This window comes from Myotis daubentonii, chromosome 18 (assembly GCF_963259705.1).
Source record: "Myotis daubentonii chromosome 18, mMyoDau2.1, whole genome shotgun sequence".
In the NCBI taxonomy this organism is placed as follows: domain Eukaryota; kingdom Metazoa; phylum Chordata; class Mammalia; order Chiroptera; family Vespertilionidae; genus Myotis; species Myotis daubentonii.
The window spans coordinates 5,646,657-5,671,551 of record NC_081857.1 but is presented as its reverse complement, the minus strand read 5'-3'; the positions used below and the strand labels follow the sequence as shown (position 1 = coordinate 5,671,551).

The following is a 24,895-nucleotide window of genomic DNA, read 5'->3' as shown; positions in this document are numbered from 1 at the left end:
GTGCAGGGAGTTGCGGGGGAGGCTTGATGGGTTAAAAATTCCAGGTGGCTGTCCTGTGGGAGGAAATTGTAGCTTGTAGTAATGTCTGAGTCTCAGCACTCCGGCTGGACCCCACAGGCCGCTCAGGGGTTTAAAGTAGAACGGGTAGAATGCATTGTGTACCCCTGGAGAGGTTTCTCAGGGCCAAAGTAGAGCCCTTCTCTTATCCAAAGGACATTGAGGTTTTCATCTCATACCTGCCAGACAATGGGATTACATGCATCCAACTCTGTGATCTTATACATGAGAACTTCGTCTTGCTGATTACACTTAGAAGGGGTCCACGGAAGTGGATTCCACATGTTGCCTTTCTCTCTCAGCTAGGATACTTCTACCTGTGAATTACGGGATGCAGGCTTTTGGTTCTTCACATTTTCTAATAAGATGTACTATTTTTTAAGGTCCAAAAGGTACTAGATTCCTTCCCAACGAGATGATAGTTGTATCTTCAGTATCTTAGTGAATCAATACATCACAAAAAGCTACTAAGATTTCAGTAATACTTTTAAATCAATTTGTCTTTATTAGTCACACCAGAATCCTCATCCAGTTGAAACACAGTATTGACGTATTTGAAAGATACATTTCAGAACTTCACTTGCCCAAGTACACACAGCTGGTATGTTGCAGAGCAGGTCTTTTGACTCCATGCCTAGTTTTTTTACCTTATGAAACAAAATCCAAAATCCTTTGAGTTTGAGGTTCAAGACCATCACTAATAAGGGTCTTACCCGTCTCTTCCAGCCTTCTCTCTGTTCCCACAAGCCTTAGCTCCCACACTGGGCAGATCCTGGCCAACGATTGCAGGTAAGGTGGTTCCTTTCGATAGTTTACTATTTAGTTCCAGTGAAATTGTGTTCGTACCTCTCCATTCATGTAGTTCTTCCTGTCAGGCATATCCTCCCTCCCCCACCCCGCCTCCCACCTCCTTGCTTAACTATGACAAGAGGTCATCTGTTTAAAGAGAAAGAGGGTTTGTGAATTTAGGAGAAAAAAGGATGCAAATACTGCTTTGGGCATTTATATAAAAAGAGAAATGACCGAAGATGTTGGTAAGTACTTCGCTGAAGGTAGACAGTTGTGATCCGTGGTGCATCTGGTCTGCACAAATCTTCCTCCATCAGTGCTGTGTGGATTCCTCCCCTCATCGAACACCAGGTGCTCTCTTCATTTTCTCTGTGTTCATGCAGAGTCGAGACACCGGGTCTTGGTCTCTTTCCTCTCCTACCTCTCTTTTGCTTCTTTCTTCTTTCTTCCCTTTAGTGGTAAATAACAATTTCTCCCCCAAAAATTGGTGTTCTCACTTGGTTTGACTTGCTTCTTTTACTGTGTTTGGGGGCAGGGGTTGTGGGGGTGGGACCGAGGAAAAGTTCTTCTGGGGACACAGAAACACATGGACTTAGCCCGTGTCTGAGTGGGCACTGCCCCAGCCACGGTGAGAGCTGCTCTCCCCCTCACTGTGACTGAGGTGGGAAGAAGGCAGGCTTGCCCTGGAAGTAAGTAGGGGAGGTCAAAGGATCCACTCATTTGTCCCATTTTATATTCCCCAGATTCTTGGCACGTCCCCCTGTGCCCATGTTGTAATGTGAAAGATACCAAGGTAAACATACTTATCTTGCTGTGATTTTTAAAAAGATTTCTTCTGGCAGGAAGCTCTTACAGAGCTGTAGAAAGAAAATGGAAAGTTTATTACTGCCACACGACTTAGAATAGCAACAAAATACCTCATGTAAATTCATCCCCGCTAGGCGCTCCTGGCTTGAGAGGGAACAGAAAAGGAAAAATGGGGTGCATGCTATGTGTTGTGTCTTACTACGGAGGTTGCAGTTGTATCTTTACAAATCTCACATTCTGGTGGCAGTGGGAAGGGGGCTAACCACCAATCTCTCCGTGCTGCGAGGTAGGACAATCGAAGAAGTAGATGCCACTCAAAGTTCAAGGTAGGTTTTCCATGGAGGGCACTGAATGGCTGGCATGGTGATAGGACAGGGTACTCAGTGAAGTTAGTCATGAGCTGAAGAAGGTACAGACCTAGGAAACGCCCTCATCCTTTTTGTCATGTGTAAACATGCTAACTTGATCCATATGATTCCCCTAGACCTGAGAAAACACGTACTGTTTTCCTACTGAATGCTGCCTCTTTAATAATTCTGGTAAGTCTTGTTGGGGGAGGGAGAATAAAGAAAAGGAATGAACTATCAAAACTTCATTCTCTTCATCTGACAGGAGAAGGGAAACGAGCTTAGAGATTTTTTACTCTGGCATAATTTGGGACTCGGGTAGTAAGTGTAGTAGATTGAATGGCTAGACTTATTTCCTCCACTTTTTTTAGGGCATTTATTCTGTATGAAGGAGTAAAATTTATTTTACTAACAGTAACCTAACCACCTGAGAGAATTTAGGTTTAAACCTATATAATAAAGAGCTAATATGCTAATTAGACTGGATGGTGGAATGACCTTCCGGAATGACCAGTGGGCGGGGGGCACGAGGCAGCCGGGGCTGCGAGGGCCTACTCTTGCATGAATTTCGTGCACTGGGCCTCTAGTAAAGAATATGTCTATAGGGTCAGACTGCTTGATTGATTTTCACCAGTTTCTTCTTGAAAACTGGCCTAGGCTTACATTTGGCAGGTCCTCGCCAAGCATCACAGGTAAAGTCACTTTTCTTTTGATGGTTTGTAGGTAAAGAGTTGGACTAAGGGGGTGTTAGGTCCTGTTTCTAGAAATGTGAGGAGGCGGCCTCAGAATGGGGAGGGAGGTGAAGGAGTTGAGATTGAAGTAGATAATTCCTGAGGGCACAGGGTGTTAGTGAGAAGCACCTGTATTAATTCCTGTGAACCGGGGCAACATTTCACCTCTTTGTACCCATTTTCCTGATGAGTAGTCAGGAATCTTTGTCTCAAAGGGTGGTAGGAGGTTAGAATCATCGTGTAAAGCCTAGCCCATCATGCAGATTCTTCAAACACGTTTACTAAGAGCCTACATGTGCAAGACAAAGTCCCAGCATGTAGAGCGCTTACATTCTGGTGACAACCAAGTGGTGGATATTGATTGGTTTGAGGAATGCCTAAATAAAGATGGAACAGAATGCCAAGGACAGACAAAACCCTGCATCTGATTTATGCAAAAATGTAATGGCAAAGCATTGCAAGTTCCAGTCTGTTAGGGAAAACCTGATTCCTCTTGATAAAGGGTGCACAGGGGCTGAGCCAGAAGTGCTGAATATACTCGATCTGGCATCAGCCTTTGCTGAGGAGCTGCACTGTTCAAACCTCACCTCTGGACCAAGTCTGTCTCTTCCTTGTTCATTTTCACACAATGGCCTCGGCGTGTAGCCCTCTGTTCCTTACTGAGCACAGGAGCTGTATTTAATGGCCTCTCCCCAGGCCTTTCCTAACAAGTCTGACCTCCTACACGTGGAGAGTCTGACTCACCGTCTTTCCCTAGTTAGTCCCTGTGGGTCAGTTTTGCCCTCGTGGGTTCGATGTTTCCCTGTGGACAGTGAGGGGTTGCTGAGCATGTCCCTTCCCCACTCGGCTTCCTGTCCACCCTCTGGATCGTAACAGGTGCTTAAGCTTCATCTGAACTTACCTTGAAGGACCATCAGGCTGGTGGCCAGCATCACCCAGACCTCTTGCAGGACGCTTGGACTGAGAGGGCCTTTACTGTGGAGAGGGCCATTACCATGGCTGGACTCCTGCTGTCCTGTTAGTTTCCCTCCCGTCACTGTGTAGTTCCCTGTCTCTGGTTCAAAAGAGAATCGGGGTCAGGGAAGGGTTTCAGAAATCATCAGAACGTCCTTTTGCATCACCTCAGAACTTCTTTTGGTCTCCAAGTATCAGCATACTTCATTGCCCAGATAAGTTTTTCAAAAAACATTTGTGGGTGATGATGATGATGAGTCTGTTTGTCACGCTGGGAATGCAAATAAGCCTGCCTTGAAGGAACTTTAAACTCATGCCAGAGAGACAGTTAAAATAGCTTAGTCCCCTTGGACTTGGTCTCATCTAAAAGCCATCGGCGGGGTGGTGGGTTAAGCAGTTCAGCCTAAGTTAAAATCTGGGCTTTGGAATAGATCTGGATTTTTATCCCCCACTCACTACTAGCTGAGTGGATTTACACAAATTCCCTGGAGCCCGAGTTGTCACATGACAAAAATAGTAGCTTTCTTAAAAGATCATGAAGATGAAGTATCACTTAGCACAGTGCCCGGCACAGTAAGCACTCAATGGTAGACATTGTTTATTGATACTGTTACCTGTCTGGCCTCATTTCATCTTCCAGAAGGAACCTTATTTCCATACTTGGTGAGTATCCACATGTGCCGACTGTGGTACTTCTGTGTTAGAACATGAATGCTACGTTACAAGGAACAATGACTTTGTTTACCCCCATTCTGTTCTCTAAGGCTTGTGCTTGGGGTGTTCAATACTTACTTGTTCAATGAATGAAAGGAGGTTCCACTAGTGAATGAAGTTAACTGGAACAGTACTAAATAGTAGTGCCAGGTCAAAGTAACTTAGGTTTTGTATCATAGATAATGAAAAGCCATTAAAACCGGATGGTGGTGTATCATGTACAAACTAGAGGCCTGGTACATGAAATTCAGGTGGGGGGCGGGGGGAGGGAGTCCCTCAGCCCGGCCTGTGCCCTCTTGCAGTCCGGGAACCCTCAGGGGATGTCTGACTGCGTGTAGGCGGGAGAGGCTTCTGCCACCGCCACTGCTGCTGCGCTCCCCAGCCGTGAGCCTAGCTTCTGGCTGAGCGGCACTCCCCCTGTGGGAGCACACTGACCACCAGGGGGCAGCTCCTATGTTGAGTGTCTGCCCCATGGTGGTCAGTGCACATCATAGCAAGTGGTTGAGTGGCCTTAGAATATCATTAACATATGCTTTGATTGGTTGAACGGCCGGCCAGACAACTGGACATTTAGCATATTAGGCTTTTATTATATAGGATTAGCGTTTTAGATGGTGGGTGGTAGCGTGGATTGGAGGCAGAGACCATATTTTAGAGTTGATGGGCCATTTATTAGGCAACAGCTCAGTGCCAGGCCCTGCAGTTGCTGTGGGAGATAAAGATGAGTAACACAGTTGGATCTCAAGGGGCTCACCAGTTAGAGGCTATTGGGATGTTTTAAGTGAGATGATGACCTGGAGAATACCGGAAAGAAAGGAATGAATGTGGGAAAGAACCAGTAGTACTCAATAACTGGATGGGGGAAGGGAAAAAGGAGGGACCAAGGTTTAGACTAAAGAGTGGACAGAAGTACAGTTTCAGGAGAAAGGGTTTGAGTCTGAGGAGATGGTAGGCATTCAGGAGCTGGAATCCAGTTGTCGGTGGAAATGTTTAACTGAAACCTAGGGAAGAGTTGAGAGCTGGAGAAGTTGATTTGTGGGTCAGCTGCAGGGAGGGGCAGGTTTAAATCAAGAGGGTGGATGAGAACTTGGGGGAGAGAGTGAAAAGATGGATGGGGGGAATGAGGAGTCTTGGGGAAGGAATTCCCTTGTTTGAGAGGGGGAAATAGAAGCATTGAAGGAGAGCACAGAAGTCAGAAAGGTAGAAAAAAACGGGAGCACAGCCACAGAAGTCAATGGAGACGGGAGTTGATCGGGGAGAGTGGACGTGCTGAGTGCTGTAGCTCGGGCTAAGGAAGACACACCGGGAAGCAAGGAAGGGAAATAACCGAGACTGAAGTAGAAGATTTGGATTGACGGCTAGCCACAGGAGAGGATGAAAACATTTGTTAAAAGGCTCTGGGCCAGGTTTCTATTTTGGGTGTGTGTGTGTGATTTATCCCTAGTTTTCTTAAAGTTAACAAGTAATTCTTTGAAAGTTCATAAAGAATAATAGCAGTGCCCTGTTATCCTCCTCAGGCCTATTCCCCAGAGACCATCACTCTCAATTCTTTGACATGTTTCACCATATCAACACTAATAAAAGAGAAAAATGGTAATTGGCGTACGAGCTACCCTTTTCATTGGCTAATCAGGGCTATATGCAAATTAACTGCCAACTAAGATTGGCAGTTAACTGCCAACAAGATGGCGGTTAATTTGCATATGTAGGGACAATGCAGGGAGGTGAAAGGGAAAGCAGGAAGAAGCCCCCTGCCACTGACAGTGATCGGAAACCCAGGGGAGAGCTAAGAGCTGGGGGGCAGGGCAAAGGCGGCCCCAGGGCCACCTTTGCCCTGCCCCCCAGCCATGATCGGAGAATCAGGCGCCTTTGCCGCCCTGGCCAGTGATAGCAGGAAGTAGGGGTGGAGCCAGCGATGGGAGCTGGGCACAGTCAAAGCTGGCAGTCCCCGGAGCTAGGGGTCCCTTGCCTGGGCCTAAAGCGGAGCCCAGGATCGCGGGGCCGCTGCAGCTGCGGGTCCCCGCTGCCCGAGCCGGACGCCTAGGCCAGAGGCGTTAGGCCTGGGCAGGGGCGGAGCCTGCAACCGCGGGGAGCTGGGGGTCCCCTGCCCAAGCCTGACACCTCTGCCGGAGGCCTCAGGCCTGGTCAAGGGGCCGATCCGGTGATTGGTGATCGGAGGGTGATGAGGGTCAACTCCTCTGGCCGAAGCATCAGGCCTGGGTGGGGGGCGGAGCCGGGGATTGGGGGGGATATGATGGTCCCCTTGCCCAGGCCTGAAGCCTGGGTCAGAGGCGTCAGGCTTGGGCGGGGGGTGGAACAAGCGATCAGAGGGAGATGGGGGTCCCCTGCCCAGGCATGATTCCTGGGCCAGAGGCCTCAGGCCTGGGCGGGGGTCAGAGCCAGTGATCGGGGGGAGATGGGGGTCCCCTGTCCAAGCCTGACACCTCTGGCGGAGGCGTCAGGCCTGGGCAAGGGGCCGATCCTGTGATTGGAGGGTGATGGGGGTCAACGCCTGAGGGCTCCCAGTATGTGAGAGGGGGAAGGCTGGGCTGAGGGACACTCCCCCCCCCACACACACACACCCAGTGCACGAATTTCGTGCACCAGGCCCCTAGTTTATAAATAATATGCTCATGTTACCACTTTCTGGATAAAGTTCAGATATTGTCTATTGACTTTGATTGAAGATGAGGATTTCAACCTGTCACAGGCCTCCTGAGAGCTGATCTGTCAATTCTATTCTGTCCTATAACGTTTCCTTCTGGAGCCCTCTCTCCCTCGCTCTCTGCTGGACTAATTGCTCTTTTTGGGCCCTTTTCTTCTAGAATTTCCTTATCCTCGTTTCTGTTAGGTTCCTTGTTTCCGGGATCCCGTTTTACCCACTCTACCGTTCACTTTCTAGTTCTCCTGAAGCACATTCTCTGGTAACTTCTTAATAACAATCACGTAAGAGACAAGTTTTGAGTCATTGCTTGTCTGACGGCGTCTATTCCTTCCTCACGTTTAATTGGTGGCTTGGTTGGGCACGGAATTCTAGGCGGAATAGAATTTTCTCTCTGGAAGGCTTGCCCCTTTGGGCATGTAGGGACGGAGTCGCTCTGCTGGGCAGATGAGGAAGCTGTAGGTACAGCTGAGGCTGGAGTGGTCCTATTCAACCTGTGCCCAAGTAGTAACAGCAGGGAGCAGAGTGGAGGCGACCTGTAGGGATGCGAGGCTTTGCTGCCCCAGTGAGATAGAGGCAGGGACTCGGCTTCTGCTGGCTTTCTGGTTTCTGGAAATGATCTCATGCAGGCCGGCTACACTTCTTGCTTTATTGTCTCCCCATCGACACCCCCCTCTAATCTATTGCAGCTTGAAGGGGTTTCTGTTTCTTACAACTAAATCGTCTTTAAGACAACCATCCATTTTATCTCAAATCTCTGTCCCAGCCTGAAGGCTCGGTGCCTGTGTTTAGAAACACAGAGACCTCCCATCGTAGCCCTCCGTCTGCATTTACTGGCCCTGGTCAGTGGGGGCGTCGGACAAGTTGCTTTTACTTACTCGTGACTCAATCAGTGTCAATAAAAATGGGGTGGCTACCTCGGTAAGCTTTCTTGAAATTGAAGACAAAGGGAGATTGCCTTCGTAGGAAAGCGGCATTGGCCAGTGGGGGAGAGGGAAAAGGATTGTAACGGGAAGGACGCCCTCAAGGAGGCTGCCTGGTCAGGACCCGAAATACCTACTGTCCCCAGCTGTTGACCCTGCTGGGGTCCCTCCCGCCTGTGGTATTAGGGATGTTAGGAGCTCACCTGTGACTGAAATGGAGAGAAAGTGACCTTGAAGGAGGATTTCTGGCGTCTGGCTTTTGGCACAACACTGGTAGGTCCCATTGGCCCATGGTGTGGCTTCGGTTATGGTGAACTCCAACTGAGATGATCTTTCACTGGCACCATCCATCTCGGGCGAGCGTCTCAGGCTCAGGTGCTTCAAGCTGGTCTCAGGGGAACAGTCCGAAGGCCTGTCCTTGCACAGAAACACGATGGCCCCCTCAGCCTCTTCGTTCGTGTGCCGCAAGGTGCAGGTTAAGCTTAGTCGCTTTCCTTGCTGGGACGCTGAGCTGAGGAGGTGCATGCATCCTGAAATGGGAAGGAAGGATTAGCCGTGGGAGTACATGGCAAATAAATTCACGTTATTTCCAAATGTTGAGGCAGAGAGGGGGGCTGCCCCAGGACATTAAATGCCATCCTCTTAGAGGAGTTGTCCATGAGTTACACCCATGTCTGATGGAGACCTGCAATCCCAGCTCCTCATTTATTGAATGGTTTGCGTTTGATTTTTACTGTCCACCTGGAACCTATAGGCCTTTAAGTTAAAGTGCTTTGTTAATGTACCTCATCCTTGATAGAGCCCTAGAGGCAGGTGTTTCCCCATTTTATAGATGAACAAATACGAAGCACAGAGCGGTTAAATGGGTTTTCGGAGTTGGCAAATGTGGTACCTGGACTTCATGAATTTAGAGTTCATGAGCCTGTAGGAATTTCGGAGGGAGGGCCAGTTTACCAGGCTCTTTGCAACACACAGCACAGACGCGATGTCTGATGGGTGCACGATAGGGTTCTAACAAAGAAAAGGAAACGACGCCTGTCACCCTGGCATTAGCATCAAGAAGAGCGGGTCCCTCCTTCCTCGCTAGGGAAAGAACATGGGGTCCATCCCCCTCAGGAGCCCGGGATTCTCCCTGGGGGCTGCTCTGCTCTGGGGCTTGGGGATGGGCTGTCCTCACCGCCAAGCTCGATGTCCACAATTGCCAGCAGAGCGGCCAGGGCCCAGCAGCCTCTGCCAGAGGCCATCGGCGTCCAGCAGGTTGTCAGCAGCTCGGGAACTCGACGCAGGTGGCTCTGCTGATGTCCTTGGCCTCGCTCTCCTGGAAGCACAGAGGGAGCCCGCCGCGGCAGCTCCACAGCCACTCCCTGGTCGAGGCCCTGGCTGCTGTGGGCGTGACTCTGAGGGAGGTGGAGGAGAGAGACACGAAAAGCTGTATTTTCAGATTTTTTTAAAGTTTAATTGGATTTCTGGGTCAAAGAATATGAACATTAAAATATCTTTAAATTATCAAATTCCTCTAAAAAGTAGTTGAGATTCAGATGTTAAACAATAATATTTGAAAATCTACATTACTTTATGTGCTGGCCAGCACTGGATGTTATATCTGTTACATTTTGCCAATGTGCGGGATGAAAAATTAGGTTTTCTTTGGCATTTCCATGACTGGTGAGGGTGAAGATCTCATCAGATGTTTATTGGTCATTAATATTTCCTTCTGTATTAATTGCTTGTTCATAGTATTAGCATTTTTTAAACTCAACTTTTAGAAATTTTCTCTGTATTAGGGATATTAACCTGTCTGCCATTTTAAAATTAATTTTTAATATATTTTTATTGATTTCAGAGAGGAAGAGAGGAGAGAGAGAGAGAAACATCAATGAGAGAGAATTATTGACTGGCTGCCTCCTACACGCCCCAAACTGGGGGTCGAGCCCGCAACCCGGGCATGTGCCATGACCTGGAATCGAACCATAACTCCTGGTTCATCAGTTGACCATTTTTTTTTAAACAAATATTACCTCACAATGTGTTGTCTCTTGACTTTTTTTTTTTCATAGGAAAAATTTACATTTGTAACTTTTCTTAAAAAATCATCTATGGCCCTAACCAGTTTGGCTCAGTGGATAGAGCGTCAGCCTGAGGACTCAAGGGTCCCAGGTTCGATTCCGGTCAAGGGCATGTACCTTGGTTGCGGGCACATCCCCAATAGGGAGTGTGCAGGAGGCAGCTGATTGATGTTTCTCTCTCATCGATGTCTCTAACTCTCTATCTCTCTCACTTCCTCTCTGTAAAAAATCAATAAAATATATTTTAAAAAATTTAAAAAAATCATCTATGTTTTCAGTGTTAAAGTTTCCCTCAGGCTCAGATTATAATTTTCTTCATATATATGTATATATATTAAATATTTTAAAATATTGATTTTTAAAGGGAGAGGGATAGAGAAAAAGGAACATTAATCGGCTGCTCTTGCGATCGCGCACGCGCACACACACACACACACACACACACACACACACCTCACCTCACCAGGGACAGCCCACAACCTGGGTATGTGCCCTGATGGGAAATTGAACCATAAACTTTTGGCGCATGGAGCGACACTCAAGCATCTGAGCCACACCGGCCAGGGCTTTTCCAATATTTTTATTGTTTCACCTTTTATGTTTATATCTTCCAATCCTAGCTAAGAAAATTTTATTACCATATCAAGACAAACCCAAACTGAACAGAAAACCAAGACCAAGAAAATACCTGAATTTTCATCAGTAGGGAAATGAGTGAATACATTTTGACTCATCTATATAGTAGAATAATATTAAAAAATGAGTTATATTTTTTTTATGGACCTGAAGGGATGGGTGTCCATAATATACAATTGTGTCAAAAACGACATTTCAGAGCTATGTATATTTAAAAAAATACATTTTTATTTTAGAAAATCCTCTGTAGATGTTTTAAAAATATATTTAAATACTTTTATAGTGTATAACTTTTTGACTAGATAATTACATTCACAGGGTTCAAGTTTCAGAGAGGGGTATGCAGTTAAAAGTTTCCTTGCAGCTCCCATGCCCCAGTGACCCTTCCCCACAGCCATCCAGTTGCCTGACTCTGTGGCTCCAGCTAGAGATAGCCTGTGCATATGTAAACAGTTCCCTATGTCTCCCCCCCCCCACCCCCGTTTAAAAACCAACAAGGAAGAATGATGGCATACAAATCACTCTGCCCTACAGTTTGCTCTTTTCACTTGCCAATATTTTCTGGAGACCATTCCATATCAGCACATGAAAATTGCTGCACAGTATTCTTAAATATGCAAATTTATTGATATAGATTCTTGTTAGTGAGCATTTTGGTTATTTCCAATCTCTTCCCCTACTGCGGTGAGTAACCATGCACATACATCACTCTGCAAACGATGAATCTCTGGGAGTGGCATTGCCTGCCCGAGGGCATGTGCATTTGCTGTGTTGAGTGATGCTGCCATGCTGTCCTCCGGGGGTTGCATTGCAGTGCCTCCCCACCAGCAGCCCGGAGAGTGGCTCCTGCGGTGTCCATAGATTGATTTGCAGGAGTGCTTATAGATTCGAAAATTAGTCCTTCGTGATGGGAGGGAGAAATACTTTTCTAGTTTGTCATTTGTTTTTTCTATTGTTTTGCGGGGGAAAAAAATTATTTTCTTATCACTCTGTTCTTTTACTTTGATGGCTTTCAGGTTTTGTGACATGCTGTACAGGCCTCCTCTCCCCAAATTGAAAATCATCTCCTATGGTTTCTTCCAGTACTTTTATTTCTTCGTATCTTACATTAACACTTTTGGTCTTTATGGGATTTATTCTGGTGGAAAGTATGAGGTGCAGACCTAATGTAAATGTTTTCAAGCTAACCACCAGTGATTCCAGTACCTTTATTTGAGTAAAACTTCTTTTCATCATTCACTTGAGATGCATTGTCTGTTTCTTTACATTTTTGTATACATGCCTGACAAATGTTAGTAGATTTATATATTAATTCTTAGAAAATAATGTATAGACTTGATCATATTTTATTTTAAAATGTTTAATCATTTTTTGTAGATTTAGAATGGTTTCTACCCCAAAATACGTCCCTTTGGAACATTGATGATTTTAGGCTGGTTAATTTTAAGAAACAGCAGATCTGGGAGAAGCTCTGAAAACCAAGTAGAAGTTGCCATCTGGCAAAGGACATTTCTATTCCTAAGGGAAATCTCCATTTGTAAAGGCGTCTCCCTCACTGTGCCAGGCCTCCCTTCACTGTGGAGAAGGCTTGCACTTAAACTTGCAAACCATCTAAACCTTGTTTACTGTGCTTTTCCATAACGGACTCTCACCCAGCATCATCTTCTGTCTTCAGCTGAAGGTGGTATTAAAGGTGCTGGCTTCCACCACTTGGGGGAGTTACTCAGTGTTCCTGGGCCAATCCCACGTATACAGGAGTTGAGCCTATCACTAAACTTTAATCTGTTTTCCCTGCTAATCTGTCTTGTGTTCATTTGGTTATTAGACCACCAGCCAGAAGAACCGTGAAGGGTGGAGGATGAAATTTCCTCCTTGATAGTTGTATATCGGGTAGGGCAAAAGTAGGTTTACAGTCCTGAGTACTCAAAACTGTTTATTGTTACTTATTAATTATTGTTTTATTTTCCATATGAACAACTGTAAGCCTACTTTTGCCCCACCCTGTTTATTTACAGATCACAGAGGATGGAGTACAACGGTACATAGCACATTGTTTATATTTTTATCCTCAGAGGTGTGTTGTGAGGGAAGTGTGAAAACCTATTAATTTTTATTATACCATTTTAAGTTATTTGACTTGTTAGATGAGCTTGTAAAACTTTGATAATTAAAAAATTGAATACAGAATATATACGTGTGTGTATGTATATATCTGTACCTACATTTATCTTCCTGTCTGTCTACACACACAATACATTTGGAAATGTCAAAATGTAAGATAATCACCTTGAGAATGGTGTGGGGAGTGTAGGGACCAAAGGGACTTTCGGTATGGGTTTTATATACTATATATTTTTACAATGAAAGTTTTAAGAAAAAAACCTAGTCAAAGTAATCTGAGGTTAAAATTTAAAATGTGTCAGTTTGAGATTAACAAAAAGAACAGAACTAAAATGCTGGATGATAGCAAGTAAAAAGAATTGAGAAGGCAGTCAGAATTAAAGCTCTAAGGTAATGTCCTTAAAACTGAATGCATAACCTTGCAGGCATTAAAGACTTTCAAAGGGGTATGTGGGCACAAATAATTAAATGAATTAATTTTCAGATCCATCACTTACAGTTGTATTTCTTCCTAAAATGGATTTGCATGAGAAGATAGATGCCTGTGGTAGAGGCCTGCTGCGGATTCTCCCTTCCCACCTTCACTTTCCCACCCTAGAAAGGAAAGGCAAGATCCCTCACTCATCCTGGCTCTTCTCTGGGACACTGTCATGGGGTGTAAAGACCTCCAGGGAACCCCAGGGATGATTTGAATTATCAAGCCTAATTGAAGGTAAAAAAATCCATTCGTGAATCAAGTGGTTTCAATTTCTTTGCTTTTAACAAATTGAAGAGATGGCTAATGGAATTGTTAGCCAGGGATAGACTGGAATTCCCCTCCCCGCCCCCATGTCCATTTCCCCTCTGCCTCCCTTTTTAAGAAACCCACCTCCACTGTGTTTTAGCAGAGAACCTGCCTGCCTGCCTGCCGGAGACAACGTTTCCCAGGCTCCTTTATAACGAGGGGTTCCTATGTGGCTAAGTTCTTGTCAATGCAAACTCAAGTAAAAGGAGTGGTACTGATATCATGTAATTAACCTAGTGATTAGCAAAAAAAGTCAATATTCTGATCAAATTTTATATTCATTCCCACTAAAATCCCAGGTGAAATGGTAATGTATGAACATTAGTCAACATAATAGAGAAATACATATCTCAAAATTCTAGCATCATTTAATGATAAAATATAAGATCATTTCTATTGATACAAGGAGCCAGGTAAAGATGCTTCCAACTACCTCTGTTATTTCACAGTGCTCTGGAAATGTTAGTTATTGCATTTAGACAAGAGGGTAAATAAAGGGAGGGAGGTAAATATTGGAACTCTTGAGGCAAAATTACTATTACTTATATATGATAAAACTTACACCTGGAAAACCCAAGAGAATTAAGAATATTAGAAATGAAAGGTAGGTTATATGAATAGACAGTACACAAAAAAGGAAATGCAGTGAAAAGTTGTTCAGTCTTACTGGTCAAATTGTTTAAAATTCAGAGTTCAGAATTTCAGAATTACCATCCAATAGATGAACAAAAATAAAAAAGATTGATAAACCCAGTCCTAGTAAGGGTGTGAGGAAATAGGCGGTCATTTACTCTGAATGAAAGTGTGTGTACCCTGTACCTTTGACTCCATGTTACAGAAGTAAAAGCAGGAGTGTGCTGAGGTATAGGCATGAGGATAATCACTGCAGCAGTGATTAAAATACCAAAAATTAGAAAAAGGTGAAGACCCATTGGTTAGAGAATGGTTGAGTGAATTATGGCATATCCATAGTATGGATTATTATGTAAGTACAACTTACATAAAATAATGTAAAACATAGCAAAAATAAAATTTCATAAGGTATTCACTTATGAAATGAATACATAAAATCGTTTTTCCTACATACAATTGATAGAAAATATGATAGAAGGAAAAATCCCACGCATTATAACAACAGTAAAATACCCATAAAATGCCCCAAAATTTAAAATGGGTTTAAAATGTAACAAGATTGCTGTATGGGACCTATAGGATAAACAATATAAAGTGCTATTAAGGAACATAAAAGAAAATATAAATGGAGACAATTGCTAATTTCTCTATATTTACCTAAACATTTGTCACAATCCTAATAAGTCCTAGCAGCAGCCCAGTGGTCTGGCCCCCGATGCTTCTGCCCTCACCTTGACCTCTGGCCCCCTCCTTGTGGTCACACCTAATGCTGCACCCTGTCTCCTCCAGAACATCCTGCTGACTCTTGAGACAAACATTACAAGTTGAGCGAAACGCTATTGTACTAATCCCACGGAGGCGTACACGCAGCGTGACCAGCTTGAAGTCACAGCTAGGATTCCAGCTCCCAAGTTAGGCAGGTCTCTGAGAGTTTACTCTCCTTTGTCCCCCCTCTCACGCCAATCCAAGCCATTCAGGCAGGGTCACAGCACGAGGACTGTGATGATAATCAGGCCGTGAGTATTCCAAGGAGCCGGCAGGAGATGCTAAATGAGGGATCTTCAAAGGCTGCGATATGGCCACGGAGTTAGGCCTTGGCAGATGTTTGTCGGCGCTGGGGGCCGGTGCCCATGAATACAGGGGTGAGGTAAGGTGGGGATGGGCTGGGGAGAGTCGGCTTCCAGTCTGGGCTCCGCACTGGCTAGCTGTGAGCCCTGGGGAGGTCAAGTCCCTTCTCTAGGCCCCTTCCCGAGGGACTAGTGCAACGGGGTGGGAGAGGCTGGGGCAGGGACTGCTTCCAAAAGGGGGGCGGCACACAGGCTGCCCGCCCTCGGGCGCTGACGCAGGGGTGCTTCGGGGTGCCTGCGGCCTGGCTGGAGCTGGGCATGTAAGTCTGTCCTGGGCCGCTTAGGGGGGCCGGAGGCCGGCGAGGACCGTGGGCAAAGGATGCTCCTGGAATCACAGCTGTGACCTTGGTGCCGGGCGGACCAGGCACTGCTGGTTCTGCACTCTGACCGCTAGAGGGCGCCGCCTTCCAATTGAAGCGGAGATGACCCTCCCCGCAGTTCATCAGCCCCAAATTTGCAAAATGTGATCCCTTGAGCCTCCGGGGTTTGGGGGGTGAGGGTGGGGGTGGGGGATGCGCTCGGGTCGGCCTTGCGCGGCTAGCTTGGAAAAACCTAAACTAGTGTGGCGGCGTGGGGAGTACAAGATCAGGTCCGATGGGTTGATGGGCCCTGGAGAGAAGCCTTATTACAGTGGCAACTCGCCCTCCATGGCCCCAAGAGCTGGGGGAGGGAGCCTGGGGACGTTCTGGCCTCCCCTCCCTCCTAAGATGCGGGCGAACCCCTCAGCGGGCAAGAATGGGGGTGCACATTAGGCTGACACCCCCCTTCTGCCCTCCCAGGCCCCGGTTGTCTCCTCGCCCGACCTTTAAAGTGGGGGGCACCTGGAGGCCTGGAATCAAATCCAGCGTTACCGACCTCGCTCAGCCTCCCACCCACGCGAATGCTGTGACAATCAAATGACGCCTAGAGCTGTGCAGAGGTTCCCTGAGCGTGCGCTGCTGGTGGGACAGGACTGCGAAGGGGAGGCTCCCAGCCTAGCCCCAGCCCCGGGGCTCCACGGCCACCTGTCTGCACATCTCGCACAAAATGGAAGGTGCCCGGACCTTGATTCCTTAGAGTAGAACCGTTTGTCAGTCACCCTTAGGGTCCGGAGGCCCCGAGACTCGTCTGCTCTCAGCACCCAGGGCAGCCTCACCCTCACCTCAGTGTGCCATGGGCCCTCTAGGGCAGTGGTTCTCAACCTTCCTAACGCCGCGACCCTTTAACACAGTTCCTCATGTTGTGGTGACCCCCAATTTCATTGTTACCAAGTGAACATAATTAAAGCATAGTGATTAATCACAAAACACTATGTAATTATATATGTGTTTTCCAATGGTCTTAGGCGACCCCTGTGAAAGGGTCGTTCGACCCCCAAAGGGGTCGCGACCCACAGATTGAGAATCGCTGCTCTAGGTTGTCTGGTGATGTCTGTGGATCCTGTTCTCAGAATAACACTTAAAATGAATAAAATGAAACGCAGAGGATAACGGAGCTGGAAGAATGTGGGATGGAAGACGGAGCGTGCTCCTTTAGACCCTCATCAGCCCCAGAGGGGACACATCAGAGTGATGACCCTGACAACATCTGAGGAGCCTGTCGCAGCTGTAATGAGATTTTTTTTTAAAAATATATTTTATTGATTTTTCACAGAGAGGAAGGGAGATAGATAGAAAGTTAGAAACATCGATGAGAGAGAAACATCGATCAGCTGCCCGATCAGCTGCCTCCTGCACATCTCCCACTGGGGATGTGCTCCGCAACCCAGGTACATGCCCTTGACCGGAATCGAACCTGGGACCTTTCAGTCTGCAGGCCGACGCCCTATCCACTGAGCCAAACCGGTTTCTGCCTGTAATGAGATTTGACTGCGATTTCTACTGACGGCCAATTCTGCTGAGGCTTGTTGCCTGTACCATAATGGAAGGACATGCTTTCGAGTAGAGACTAGTGAACATAAAGATGACTGTTTTCCCCAAATTCACAAATCCCATGAATAAACCCATGGCCCCCAGGTCGGGAGCTCTGCTGACAGCTTCCTCACTGTGCAGCTAGGGAAACTGAGGTCTCCTGAGTCCCACCAGGTCAAAGGTCTCCCCGCTAACGTGCGCGACTCTGAGCTTTGGGAGAACTATCTATTCTACACCATTACTTTCACCCTGGAATTCCCAGCTTTACTCGGCCGAAAAACATGCCAGCGGCCTGAACCCCCTTGCTTGCACCACCTCCAGAGCACACATCTGGGGTGTGTACCTCCCTCAGGGGTGCCTCGCAAGGCCAGCTCCCAGCCCATGGAGCCCAGTGGCTTGTCCCAGGCTTTGAGGAGTAAAGTATGGATAGTTGATCAATACTGGTAACTCTCCTTTAGTACAGCGGTTCTCAACCTGTGGGTTGCCAACCTGTGGGTCGCGACCCCTTTGGGGTCGAACGACCCTTTCACAGGGGTCGCCTAAGACCATCGGAAAACACATCTATAATCACATATTGTTTTTGTGATTAATCACTATGCTTTAACTATGTTCAATTTGTAACAATGAAAATACATCCTGCATATCAGATATTTACATGACGAGTCATAACAGAAGCAAAATTACAGTTATGAAGTAGCAACGAAAATAATTTTATGGTTGGGGGTCACCACAACATGAGGAACTGTATTAAAGGGTCGCAGCATTAGGAAGGTTGAGAACCACTGCTTTAATAGCTAGCTCCTTTTTAAAAAAAAAAAAATTTTTTTTATTGCTTTCAAAGAGGAAGAAAGAGGGAGAGAGAGCAAAACATCAATGATGAGAGAGACTCATTGATTGGCTGCCTCCTGCACACCCCACACTGGGGATCGAGCCCACAACCCGGGTGTGCCCTGACTGGGAATTGAACCGTGACCTCCTGGTTCACAGGTCGATGCTCAACCACTGAGCCCTGCCGGCCAGGCCTAACTATATCCTTTTTATCGCTAGGAATGACTTGTCATTTGTCCCCCATGAGGACTGAACAACACAGAGTAGCCAGGAGATTTTAGAGCAGAAGGAAGGATTTCGGCTCCACAGGTCGGCGACTCCCAGAGCTCACCCCGCTCTCCCTCCCGTGAACACCCGTGTGGTTCTTCCCCACGTCAGGAAAGTGTCCGGGTGCCTGAGCCCCTGAGCAGAGTGAGCACGCTTCTCCCGGGGCGCCTGGGAGAGGGGACGGGGCTCCTCGGGGTCCCCTGGAGCCTGTCTTTGCTTGAGCAGATCTGCCACCGCCCACCCCCCTCCCGGGGCCCCCTTTACCTTCCGACAGAAGCTCTTCTGCTGGGGCTGCTGGCTCTGGTGGGAACGCGTGAATGTGCTCTCAGCTCTCGCCTGGTTCTTGTCTAGTTAAAACCCCCTCTCACTTCCGGCCTTGCTCTGCCTCATTACTGGCATCTATGATCTCTGAAAACCACACAGTGGGGTTTTTTTGTTGTTTTTTTTTAGCAATCAGGGGTCTTCCTGCTTCTCTCTTCCACCGCAGCTGTGAATTTTTTTTCTCCTCCCTCCTTCTCTGTTGCTTTCTCCTTTCCCGCTTCCTTTCTCTTGCGTTAGAAACAGACGATGGTGCTGGGAGGGCTGAGAAACCACCCGTGGAAATTGTCTTCTCACCTTGGGAGCCACAGATTTTCCCTTGATAGTTGGTGGGGATAAGACTGATAACAGTAACCAGGAGACATGAGGACATGCTGTGCTCTTAAGTACAAAGAAAGGTGCCAAGTCCTTTCCCGAGAGAAGGTTTTGCTTAGGAGTAGGACGTGGAGGGCAGGGCCTGATCCCAGGAGGCTGAGGAGGCAGGGGGGGGGGGGGCACCCAACTGGTCCTGTACGGAGGGTGAGAGGGGCATGACCTGTGACCCCTCACCCATGCCCGTCTGTTCTCCTCCTTGGTTGGCGATGGCTGGGAGAAGGCGGTGACTCTTCCCAGGTTCTAGGATTGTGCCCTTTGGTGGAACGAGCATTGATTTGGATCTAACCTCACGAGGCCGGCCGGGCTCAGTGCCGGAGGGGACCCGGGCACCAGGGAGACACCTGTCGTGAGCGCCAACCGGTGCTGGGTCCCCGGGAGCCCGAGGGCGGTCCTGAAGGTGGGACTGTTCATGCCGGACCTCGGGCCACGCTCCCCCTTGTGTGGGGGGACCCCGTTCTGCGCTTCACTGTGGCCCTACACACACGGTGCTCAGCCCCTTCCCAAGTGCTGGCGGGAGAGACAGACGCCGGGAACATCTGCCGCCAAACCCTTCGGCTCCGCCAACGGGTAAGTCCATCCGGGAGCCGGGAGAGGGAAGGGGCGGCCCTCTCCATCCTGGTCCCCGCAGGGCACGTGGCCACATAGACATCAGCTGCTAGCGGGGCTGGCACCCGTAACCCGGGGTCCTGATTCGCTGTCCCTAAATGGTCACACACCTGCCTTCTCTGTTTCTCGTCACCCGGAGGCTGATCGCCACGAACATGCAGGGGAGCTGAAGCCACAAGGGCTGTCGGTGCGGAAGGTGGGGCCGCTTGAGCACCCGCGGGTGTACGTGTATTCTCACTTGTGATTGCAACGTTCTCACACTTTTGCAAAGACCTCAGGGCTCGAGACGGAAACACAGAGCTTCTCAGCCTTTGTGCAGCGTCTGTCCATCTCGCAGACACGATTGTTTAAACACTGCTTTTGATCACTCCTCGTTGAACATGATTGTTAGAGACGGTGTGGCCGGCATGACCGGGCTCTGCTCGCTGTGTCAGAGCGGCCCCTCACCAGTGACACAGCAGTCTTCCCAGGGTCTGGCACCCAGAGGCGAGAGAACCTGAGGAAGGAGAGGAGGACGGGGGTGGGGGGTGGGGTGGGGGGGGGGCTGCCCTGTGTGCCAGGCCCTGTGAGGTCTTCAGTCAGGGCACATGCCCGGGTTGTGGGCTTGATCCCCAGTGTGGGGTGTGCAGGAGGCAGCCAATCAATGAGTCTCTCTCATCATTGATGTTTCGCTCTCTCTCCCTCTTTCTTCCTCTTTGAAAGCAATAAAAAATATATATATTTTTAAAAAGGAGCTAGTTACTAAAGCAGTGGTTCTCAACCTTCCTAATGCTGCGACCCTTTAATACAGTTCCTCGTGTTGTGGTGACCCCCAACCATAAAATTATTTTCGTTGCTACTTCATAACTGTAATTTTGCTACTGTTATGAATCGTCATGTAAATATCTGATATGCAGGATGTATTTTCATTGTTACAAATTGAACGTAATTAAAGCATAGTGATTAGTCACAAAAACAATATGTGATTATAGATGTGTTTTCCGATGGTCTTAGGCGACCCCTGTGAAAGGGTCGTTCAACCCCCAAAGGGTCGCGACCCACAGGTTGGCGACCCACAGGTTGAGAACCGCTGTACTAAAGGAGCGTTACCAGCATTGATCAACTATCCATACTTTACTCCTCAAAGCCTGGGACAAGCCACTGGGCTCCATGGGCTGGGAGCTGGCCTTGCGAGGCACCCCTGAGGGAGGTACACACCCCAGATGTGTGCTCTGGAGGTGGTGCAAGCAAGGGGGTTCAGGCCGCTGGCATGTTTTTCGGCCGAGTAAAGCTGGGAATTCCAGGGTGAAAGTAATGGTGTAGAATAGATCGTTCTCCCAAAGCTCAGAGTCGCGCACGTTAGCGGGGAGACCTTTGACCTGGTGGGACTCAGGAGACCTCAGTTTCCCTAGCTGCACAGTGAGGAAGCTGTCAGCAGAGCTCCCGACCTGGGGGCCATGGGTTTATTCATGGGATTTGTGAGGAGGTAGGATTCCAGGCGGCCAGGGTGAGCGTTTTTCCGACGTAAGAACAGTATGAACCCAGGTACAGGGACACGCTGGGCTTTTGGAAAGCAGTGCAGCTACTGAGGTGGCTGGGACATAGGGTGCTGGGGGGAGCCCCCCAAATATCCTGGCAGCCGTGGCTGTCTGGGCACCTGAGTCCGATGACACAATTTAGAAACTGACATACTGTTTTTAAGATCTTACTGGCAAATGTTCCACATGAAAAGGAACTCTGGTTGGATGGTAAATCATATATTTAAAAAAATATTTTTATTGAGTTCAGAGAAGAAGGGAGAGAGACAGAAACATCAATGATGAGAGAGAACCATTGATCGGCTGCCTCCTGCAGGCCCCCCACTGGGGATGGAGCCTACAACCCGGGCCTGTGCCCTGACCAGAATCGAACCGTGACCTCCTGGTTCATAGGTCGATGCTAAGCCCCTGAGCCCCGCCGGCCGGGCTTGCATGTATTTATGTGACGTCAGTGGAACTGCGAGGGCTCGGCAGTGGGAAGGGCGAGCACAGCTGGTCCATCCTGGCAGGTGCGAGGCTCCTACGCCAGCAGTTCTCGCCCTTGTGAGCGGGTGTCGGAATCACGAGTGGTTGTTCACCCGCAGACGACGGGGCCCAGCCACCGAGTTTCCCATCCACTAGGGTCCTAGCGGGGTTTGCATTCCTAACAGCTTCCCTGCTGCCGCCGCTCTGTGATGTGCCTGGCAAAGCCGTCTCTGCCACCCCTCTGCACCCCTGCTCTCCTCTCTGCACCCCTGCTCTCCTCTCTGCACCCCTGCTCTCCTCTCTGTACCCTCTGCTCTCCTCTCTGCACCCCTGCTCTCCTCTCTGCACCCCTGCTCTCCTCTCTGCACCCCTGCTCTCCTCTCTGTACCCTCTGCTCTCCTCTCTGCACCCCTGCTCTCCTCTCTGCACCCCTGCTCTCCTCTCTGTACCCTCTGCTCTCCTCTCTGCACCCCTGCTCTCCTCTCTGCACCCCTGCTCTCCTCTCTGCACCCTTGCTCTCCTCTCTGCACCCCTGCTCTCCTCTCTGCACCCCTGCTCTCCTCTCTGTACCCTCTGCTCTCCTCTCTGCACCCCTGCTCTCCTCTCTGCACCCCTGCTCTCCTCTCTGCACCCCTGCTCTCCTCTCTGTACCCCCTGCTCTCCTCTCTGCACCCCTGCTCTCCTCTCTGCACCCCTGCTCTCCTCTCTGTACCCTCTGCTCTCCTCTCTGCACCCCTGCTCTCCTCTCTGCACCCCTGCTCTCCTCTCTGTACCCTCTGCTCTCCTCTCTGCACCCCTGCTCTCCTCTCTGCACCCTTGCTCTCCTCTCTGCACCCCTGCTCTCCTCTCTGCACCCCTGCTCTCCTCTCTGTACCCTCTGCTCTCCTCTCTGCACCCCTGCTCTCCTCTCTGCACCCCTGCTCTCCTCTCTGTACCCTCTGCTCTCCTCTCTGCACCCCTGCTCTCCTCTCTGCACCCCTGCTCTCCTCTCTGCACCCCTGCTCTCCTCTCTGTACCCTCTGTTCTCCTCTCTGTACCCCTGCTCTCCTCTCTGTACCCCTGCTCTCCTCTCTGCACCCCTGCTCTCCTCTCTGTACCCCTGCTCTCCTCTCTGCACCCCTGCTCTCCTCTCTGTACCCTCTGTTCTCCTCTCTGTACCCCTGCTCTCCTCTCTGCACCCCTGCTCTCCTCTCTGTACCCCTGCTCTCCTCTCTGCACCCCTGCTCTCCTCTCTGTACCCCTGCTCTCCTCTCTGCACCCCTGCTCTCCTCTCTGCACCCCTGCTCTCCTCTCTGTACCCTCTGTTCTCCTCTCTGCACCCCTGCTCTCCTCTCTGCACCCCTGCTCTCCTCTCTGCACCCCTGCTCTCCTCTCTGCACCCCTGCTCTCCTCTCTGTACCCTCTGCTCTCCTCTCTGTACCCCTGCTCTCCTCTCTGCACCCCTGCTCTCCTCTCTGTACCCTTGCTCTCCTCTCTGTACCCTCTGCTCTCCTCTCTGTACCCCTGCTCTCCTCTCTGTACCCCTGCTCTCCTCTCTGCACCCCTGCTCTCCTCTCTGTACCCTCTGCTCTCCTCTCTGCACCTTTGCTCTCCTCTCTGTACCCTCTGCTCTCCTCTCTGAACCCCTGCTCTCCTCTCTGCACCCCTGCTCCCCTCTCTGCACCCCTGCTCTCCTCTCTGTACCCTTGCTCTCCTCTCTGTACCCTCTGCTCTCCTCTCTGTACCCTTGCTCTCCTCTCTGTACCCTCTGCTCTCCTCTCTGCACCCTCTGCTCTCCTCTCTGCACCCTTGCTCTCCTCTCTGTACCCTCTGCTCTCCTCTCTGCACCCCTGCTCTCCCCTCTGCACCCCTGCTCCCCTCTCTGCACCCCTGCTCTCCTCTCTGCACCCCTGCTCTCCTCTCTGTACCCTTGCTCTCCTCTCTGCACCCTTGCTCTCCTCTCTGCACCCTCTGCTCTCCTCTCTGAACCCCTGTTCTCCTCTCTGCACCCCTGCTCTCCTCTCTGCACCCCTGCTCTCCTCTCTGTACCCTTGCTCTCCTCTCTGCACCCTTGCTCTCCTCTCTGCACCCTTGCTCCCCTCTCTGCACCCCTGCTCTCCTCTCTGTACCCTTGCTCTCCTCTCTGCACCCTTGCTCTCCTCTCTGCAGTGGTGTGCAGCTCCTCACCCCCGAGGCCCCCCCGTGCTCTCTGTTGAAAACCCCCAGGTGCTGACAAGTGCTCCTCGTGCTGCCCCCACACCTTAGCTTCCTCGCGCTGCTCCTCACTCTGGCGGGGCCCACAGACATGTGTCAGGGCGGCACGGGAGCCAGGCCACCTGGTCCACCTGGTCACCGGACTCCCCCACTCACGTGGTCTTGGGCAAGGCACTCAGCTTCCCTGTGGACTGGGGAGAATACAGGCACCTACACCATAGGACTGACGCCTAGCCTGAAATGAAAACATGTATGGCAAGCAGCTAGCATGTGCCTGGCACACAGTAGGGACAGAATCCATGCTGGCTGTCATCGTTGCCGAGTCTTCCTTGTCTGCATGTCCGTCAGGCCCCTGTGGAGAGTTAGTCCTTCCAGCTGGGGGTTCTCCTTTCCCGGCTGAATGGCTCCGGCTCCCGCAGCTCCTCTTTGTGGCGCAGTTTCAAGATGCCCTTCGTCCTGTGGCTCTTCCGGGACCAGACCCTGTGTGTCCAGGCCCCTTGTCGGGGGCGGGACTGGCCTCGGCACAGGCGAGTTTTGTGCGTTCACTGCAGCCAGAGAGCACGTTGCCTCTGTGGCTGGTTCCCAGTCCCGCTCACCACGCGGGCTCCCGGCCACGTCTGCAGCAGGGAGCTGTGCTAGTGCCCTTGCCCGTGAGGCCCCGGGCTGCCTCCCCCTACCCCCGCCCCCCCGGGCTCTTGCTGGGTGTGTGTGTTTGTGGGTGTTGGTGGGGAAAGCACCTCTAACTCTTGGCTTCCTTTGGGGCTTACAGCGGCTGGGACTGATGGGGCCTTCGGGCACCGGAGGGAGCACATCGGAGGCCGACAGAGGAGAGGGGGGGACTCCCCACCCTGCCGGCCTCGCCCTCTCAGCTCCAGGTGTTTCCCCCAAGGGGGAGCTGACCCTGTGGCTCAGCCAAGACTTTTCTGGAAGGAAACCAGGCCTCGGGCCGAGGGCACTGGGAGGAAGCTGTGCCCGCATTTCCCTTCCCACCCCCGCGGCCGCAGCTCCAGGGGTTTGAGGATCCGATGACAGGGCAGATCTGGGAAGAGGCCTTCCTTAGCTCAGCCCTCACTCCCTGTCTGCAGC

General features: G+C 49.8%; 1 protein-coding gene across 2 annotated transcripts; it reads right to left on the bottom strand.

Annotated features, from left to right (window-relative positions):
- Nucleotides 1-539: 539 nt before the first annotated feature.
- Nucleotides 540-18,862, bottom strand: CD160 (CD160 molecule). 2 transcript variants are annotated; one of them, XM_059673450.1, is made up of 5 exons: nucleotides 18,600-18,862; nucleotides 9,162-9,381; nucleotides 8,188-8,514; nucleotides 3,633-3,785; nucleotides 540-1,703 (listed from the first exon to the last, which is right to left on the bottom strand). In XM_059673450.1, exons 2-5 carry the CDS (start codon nucleotides 9,226-9,228, stop codon nucleotides 1,696-1,698), a joined length of 555 nt encoding a protein of 184 aa, XP_059529433.1. In that variant the 5' UTR covers nucleotides 9,229-9,381; nucleotides 18,600-18,862; the 3' UTR covers nucleotides 540-1,695. The 2 variants fall into 2 exon arrangements, with proteins under 2 accessions (XP_059529433.1, XP_059529434.1); XM_059673451.1 differs by having other exon boundaries at nucleotides 9,162-9,302.
- Nucleotides 18,863-24,895: the final 6,033 nt, after the last annotated feature.

Bases quoted from the DNA above. Each gene is read 5' to 3' on its own strand.
- CD160 (XM_059673450.1), bottom strand. From the start codon at position 9,228: ATGGCCTCTGGCAGAGGCTGCTGGGCCCTGGCCGCTCTGCTGGCAATT. The intron at 8,515-9,161 runs GTGAGGACAGCC...TTCCCATTTCAG, and splicing joins TGTGGACATCGAGCTTGGCG to GATGCATGCACCTCCTCAGC. The intron at 3,786-8,187 runs GTGAGCTCCTAA...CTTTTGAACCAG, and splicing joins TCTCTCCATTTCAGTCACAG to AGACAGGGAACTACACAGTG.